The sequence below is a fragment of the Gobius niger genome (assembly GCF_951799975.1).
Source record: "Gobius niger genome assembly, chromosome: 15".
In the NCBI taxonomy this organism is placed as follows: Eukaryota; Metazoa; Chordata; class Actinopteri; order Gobiiformes; family Gobiidae; genus Gobius; species Gobius niger.
In genome coordinates, this window is record NC_136866.1 from 27,950,644 (window position 1) to 27,957,178 (window position 6,535).

Genomic DNA, 6,535 nt, shown 5'->3' on the forward strand with positions numbered 1-6,535 from the left:
GCAAAACATTCTCGCGTCTGAATAAACCACTTTTGTTCCTTTTCAAACATGTCATTGCTTCGATAAAAGGTCTATTGTCGCTCCATAGAGATTGGATTTCCTCCTGAGCTTTTTGGCGGCTCTGAAAAGCAACATTTGTTTGAAGCTGATGTAAAACTGTCCGTGTGTTTTACTGCGGTTTCCAAAGCCTCGTCCGGGTCAACCATTTTGTTTTTGCGGCGCCGCCCTGTGCTCGTCCACGGTCACACGTACTCCTGCAGGCTGTAGCTGTCCTTCGTCTGCTCCGCCCTCGAGCTCGTGCTTCCCGCCGCCGGGCTGTCCCGCCCCGCCGCCCGCTCCTGTATCCTCACCGCTTTCCCGCAGTCCGTTTGCGTCCCCCGGATGCTCAGCCGCACGACTTTCCCCGCCGCGCTCGGCCGGTCCGACGAGCGCTTCGGACACGAGAGGCAGAAGATCACCCCGGACGCCAGCAGGAAGCCCGCGGACACGAACGTCAAGCAGAGAGCGCCGCCCGGCTGGTACTTGCTGTTCTCCGGCACGTCCGTGGTCAGGAAGGCGGTGATGATTTCGTTGGTGAACCAGGACGCGGGGGCCAGGCACAGGACGGACGCCAGGACGAAGCAGCCTCCCGCGGCGATGGCGGTGTGAGCCTTCGCCCGCCGACTGCCGCCCCACTGCGTGCACTTCAGCCCCAGGGACGCCAGACAGACGCCGAACCCGGTGACGAGGCCGGACAGAACCATGGAGATCCTGGTCATCTGGAGGTACGGCGGCAGACTGAGCATGCTGTTCTTCACCGTGCAGCTGAACACGCCCGAGCTGGAAGACAAAGCAGCTTTATTTGTACAGGACGATAAGTCACGTTCACGATATTCTATTGACAAATCACTGTGAGGTTCTTCTACAGAGGGACTATAGAGCATCCTGACCAGCTCCATCACTGTGAGGTTCTTCTACAGAGGGACTATAGAGAGCATCCTGACCATCACTGTGTGGTTCTTCTACAGAGGGACTATAGAGAGCATCCTGACCATCACTGTGTGGTTCTTCTACAGAGGGACTATAGAGAGCATCCTGACCATCACTGTGTGGTTCTTCTACAGAGGGACTATAGAGAGCATCCTGACCATCACTGTGTGGTTCTTCTACAGAGGGACTATAGAGAGCATCCTGACCAGCTCCATCACTGTGAGGTTCTTCTACAGAGGGACTATAGAGAGCATCCTGACCAGCTCCATCACTGTGTGGTTCTTCTACAGAGGGACTATAGAGAGCATCCTGACCAGCTCCATCACTGTGAGGTTCTTCTACAGAGGGACTATAGAGAGCATCCTGACCAGCTCCATCACTGTGTGGTTCTTCTACAGAGGGGCTATAGAGAGCATCCTGACCATCACTGTGAGGTTCTTCTACAGAGGGACTATAGAGCATCCTGACCATCACTGTGAGGTTCTTCTACAGAGAGACTATAGAGAGCATCCTGACCATCACTGTGTGGTTCTTCTACAGAGGGACTATAGAGAGCATCCTGACCATCACTGTGTGGTTCCTCTACAGAGGGACTATAGAGAGCATCCTGACCAGCTCCATCACTGTGTGGTTCTTCTACAGAAGGACTATAGAGAGCATCCGGACCATCACTGTGAGGTTCTTCTACAGAGGGACTATAGAGAGCATCCGGACCATCACTGTGAGGTTCTTCTACAGAGGGACTATAGAGAGCATCCTGACCAGCTCCATCACTGTGTGGTTCTTCTACAGAAGGACTATAGAGAGCATCCTGACCAGCTCCATCACTGTGTGGTTCTTCTACAGAGGGACTATAGAGAGCATCCTTACCAGCTCCATCACTGTGAGGTTCTTCTACAGAGGGACAATAGAGCATCCTGACCATCACTGTGAGGTTCTTCTACAGAGGGACTATAGAGAGCATCCTGACCATCACTGTGAGGTTCTTCTACAGAGGGGCTATAGAGAGCATCCTGACCATCACTGTGTGGTTCTTCTACAGAGGGACTATAGAGAGCATCCTGACCATCACTGTGTGGTTCTTCTACAGAGGGACTATAGAGCATCCTGAACTCCCTGCCCAGATGTGCAGATGTGAGGCCAATACCGTTGAGTCAAAACAAAGGTTTGTCCCCGTCATGCTGCCGTACAAACTGTTACTGAAGCTGCAAAGTTATTTTTCCTTCCTACTTCTTACGTATCTACAGCAAACTACTGTCATGTGAGTAAAATTTGCCTGAGCAACTTCTACTGCAGTAATATTTGACCGTACTGACTGACTGAGGTTTGTACAGATTGAATAAGAGGGGCCCCAGGATCGACCCCTGGGGGACCCCCGCAGGTCACTGTGTGTGGGACACCTGTAGAAGTTGCAGTCCATCCACAGCCCCTGCATGTGGGAGATGGGCGTCATGAGGCTCGTCCAGCCCGTCACCGACACCTTCCAGTTGGGCAGCACGGTCGCCACGGTGACGCCCACCAAACCGAACAGCGCCAGGACGAACGCCAAGATCTGCACCGCGGCCGAGAGCATGGCGCAGCGAGGAGGAGGCGGTCACGGCCTGGGGAGAGGCGCGGCAGAAAGGTCAGTGACTGTTCATCTGATAATAAAGTGGTTGGATTTATTTGATGAAGCTGCAGGAGAGTTTTGTTGCATTTCTGTGAAAGTGACCCTGGAAAGTGTCTCTGCGAGTTGTGAAATGTGGTTATGAACTCATCCCTGTGGAGAGTTATTCAAGTGTTTGGAAAGAGTGACTAAAATGTGACAAACCAGTGACAAGAATGTGCCGAAAAAGCAGCAATATCACAAATAGAAAAGTGAAAAAAACGACGAAAACGCTTTTAAAAAATAACAAAAATGGGAGTAAAACGCATTAACAACGCAACGAAAAAGGTACGACCAGTGTTGTAGGTCTTAGCTTTCAAATGATTCATAACACTGGCATATAGGATGTAGGCTTTAGGCTTTAGATAAAGACGAACTGAGGTTAATCTAAAAAAAACAGCAGCCTGTTCCTTTAAAGGGCAAAAGGGCGGGAAGCCCTGCGCTCACAGGGGGGCGGAGCCTCCACAAAGCTCCAGAGCTTGATTGACAGGCCCTGGAGCCAGTCAATGTACTGAAAATGCTTACAAATTTCAGGCTAATAAGCAAAAACCAGCGTGGTTAAAAAGATTTCCCCTCCCCCAGCGTGATCACCTGGGTCAAAGCGATTTTTAGAAAAAGAAAAACTCTTTGGAGCCAGGCTTTTAAGCCGTTCTTGGGACATTTGAAGTCTCATTAGAATCAATGATCCCAAGTATCTCTTGCAGTCGCCCCTGACCACCAGGGGGTGGTATTGCAACAATCTCAGCTCCCCACCATGAGGATCATAGAACACAAAGCTACACAGTGTTTTATAACCCAATATAAATTCTGTTCTGAAATATTTTTTTTCTCTTTTGCAATTTTGGCTGAAATTGACCAGATTTTTTGCTATGAAGTTGCCTGTTTTGTTTAATTCTCTTTCCTTTCTTTGATGAAATGTTCTTAAGAAACTAAACATGCATAGATTTTTTTTTGTTCTGCCTGAATAAACCCTGAAATATAATATAATATAAATTATTCTAAAACCGCCAGCGTTCTCTTTTTTTTTTTAAACCTGCAGAGCGGCGCCGTTGAGCTCTTCATCGCGTGTATTTGGTGATAATCTACAACAGCATGAGGCGAAATCTGCACCAGAACAAAGGCAGTGACAAGGATTTGCTGAAATTTTGCAGTGCAGTTTCAAAGATTGTGCATCATTTTTAGTTTTGATTCATTTATTATTATCATGCTATCTATTAAATAAGTGTGAAGGCACGTTTGTGTCATGGAGGGCCGATTTGCTTCATTGCCAAAACACCAAGAGCCGAAACTCACAATTTTAGCCCAAAGTAAAGCACCTTTTCTCTACAAATACAAGTTTTGCTCATGATATACAGTAGTATGACCTAATGGGATGTTTTACTGGGAAATGTGATAATATTGACAGTATTTTCCACATTTTAGAGTCCTTTTTGTTTGGTCTCTGATTTATGAATAAATGTTCTTCAAAATTCTCTTGGAGGCCAAAGGTTTTATGCTGGAGGGCCGAATTTGGCCCCCGGACCTGACGTTGCCTACCCCCTGGTGCAGGCTAAAAAAAATACTATAGCAGCTCTTTGGGATTTTCTTTTGGTTTAGAACTCGCCAATGTGGCTCTTTTGATGTTAACCTCTTAACTCTCACCTGAACGGATCCCGTTTTCTCCAGTTTGGCTTTACCCTAATCAAAAAGCTTCTTGGGGAAAAAAGCACCAAAACAGGCACAAAAAATGAGAGTAAAACAAGGATGTAAATGCAACAAAAAAGAGACAAAAACTCAACAGAAATGTAAAAAAAATTCAACAAAAATTTGACAAACTTTTGACAAAAACTCAACCAAAAAGTGACAAAGAAAAAAAAAAAAGTGACTAAAATTCAACAAAAATGTGACAAAAATTCAACCAAAAAGTGAAAAAAATTCAACAAAAATTCAACAAAAACTCAACCAAAAAGTGACAAAAAAGTGACAAAAACTCAACAAAAATGTGAAAAAAATGTGAAAAAAATTGACAAAAACTCAACCAAAAAGTGTCAAAAATTCAACAAAATTGTGACAAAAAAAAAAGTGACCAAAATTCAACAAAAATGTGACAAAAATTCAACCAAAAAGTGAAAAAAATTCAACAAAAATTCAACAAAAACTCAACCAAAAAGTGACAAAAAAGTGACAAAAACTCAACAAAAATGTGAAAAAAATGTGAAAAAAAATTGACAAAAACTCAACCAAAAAGTGTCAAAAATTCAACAAAATTGTGACAAAAAAAAAAAAAGTGACCAAAATTAAACAAAAATGTGACAAAAATTCAACCAAAAAGTGAAAAAAAATTCAACAAAAATGTAATAAAAACTCAACCAAAAAGTGACAAAAAAGTGACAAGAATTCAACAAAAATGTGACAAAAACTCAACAAAAAAATTACAAAAACTCAACAAAAATTTGACCAATAAGAAAAAAAAAAAAAAAAACATAAAAAAGGTGACACAACACAGCAACAACGCAAGGAAAAAGATCAGTTTTGTGGGTCTTAGCTTTCAAATGAGGTGTTACACAGACCGAACTGAATGCATTTGGTTCAGGCGGGTGGTAAGAGGTTAAAAGAAACATTAAATACAGACAGAATGTAATAAAACTCAGGAGTTTGTTCACTTTACTCAAACGAATTCTAATAAACGAGACAAAAAGAATAAAAAACCGTGACTGACCTCAGCCTTTTGTCGTCGCCGTGGCTGAAATCATCCCCGTCTCTCGCTCTTTGCATCAGGATTTCTCTCCGAATCTGCATCCTGGGCTCGTTCAATTCGCCGTTTCCCCAGATCGTATCATGGTTTCGGGAGGAAAAAGCCGCGGTTTTCGCCGACGCAGCCGAAGGTCAGTGAAGGAGCCGCAGCGTCTTATCTGATGACAGTGAACGCACCGCGCAAATCCTGGAAAACGGACCAAAAAATCGCAGGGAAAAAAAACGGCGAGAAATTCGACCGATTTGTTGGAGGAACGAGAAGAGCGAGAAGAGCGATCGGCGAGGAAGTGTTTGGTGGAAAAAAAATCTGCGGCGTTCCAATCAGGTCCTCGTTCTGGAGACGCGAGCGGCACTGCAGATGTTTTCAGTCGAGCGGCGGGGAGGAAATTATGTGTCGCGCGTTTTTTTTATCACGCCATTCCAGAAACATGCATCAAACACGTCGTTTATGGAGAATCAGAAGTTTGGAGGGGAATTCTCATCAGTTCATGGAAATAAAAACCCTTGGAATTTCTCAGCTCAGGGGAAAAAAATGACGTTCCTTTTTGCAAAAAATGATCAGTTTTTCTTTCATGGATTTGTAGGAAAGTGGATCCAGATGTTGAGGTTCATAGAGGTTCCTGCAGAGACAAAGTCAGAATAAAAAAAGGCCTTAATGAGGAGATTGTTGATTATACAGAAATGAGGAAGACAATGTGATTTTTGTCCTTTTTAAGAATCGCTAAAATGAAAGATTGATTAAATAAATGCTCTGGTGAGGTATTCAGGTGCAAAAGAGGCAAAGAAAGCAAAAAATTCTGCAGGATTTTTGAGCTTTTCCAGTAACAATATCCACAAATGTGAGGATTCTTCACCGCTCGACCCCGTGGAGCGTTTCCCTCTCGCTCCCGGGACTGACGGGCCGTCGGCGGGGGCTAAAGTGGGACGTTTGAGGCGATGATGGGCTGCGCTGCTGGGCCGCCTCGATAAGAGGAGGCAGAGAGAGAGAGAGGGAGGGAGGTTATCTGCAGACGAACACGCGTGGGGGGGCAGAAGTGCGAGGGACACGGGGGTAAATTATAGGGGAAAACCAATGGGGCTCGACGGCCCCGCCCACTCAAAGAGATCCTGTGCTTTTTGGACTAAATGCGCGTAATTGTGAAGAGCTTTGATCGATTCATCTGTGTCAGAATCACCCTTTATGATGTT

The 6,535-nt window shown here is 45.0% G+C and overlaps 1 protein-coding gene across 1 annotated transcript; it reads right to left on the reverse strand.

The window, feature by feature from the left end:
* Positions 1-226: 226 nt before the first annotated feature.
* LOC306975319 (claudin-20-like) lies at positions 227-5,432 on the reverse strand. Its single transcript, XM_079572836.1, has 3 exons — positions 5,313-5,432; positions 2,370-2,570; positions 227-819 (listed from the first exon to the last, which is right to left on the reverse strand). The coding sequence occupies exons 2-3, from the start codon at positions 2,540-2,542 to the stop codon at positions 243-245; spliced, it is 750 nt and encodes a 249-aa protein (XP_079428962.1). The 5' UTR covers positions 2,543-2,570; positions 5,313-5,432; the 3' UTR covers positions 227-242.
* Between the last annotated feature and the right edge of the window lie 1,103 nt (positions 5,433-6,535).

Bases quoted from the DNA above. Each gene is read 5' to 3' on its own strand.
- LOC306975319 (XM_079572836.1), bottom strand. From the start codon at position 2,542: ATGCTCTCGGCCGCGGTGCAGATCTTGGCGTTCGTCCTGGCGCTGTTC. The intron at 820-2,369 runs GTGTCCCACACA...TTTGTCTTCCAG, and splicing joins ATGGACTGCAACTTCTACAG to CTCGGGCGTGTTCAGCTGCA.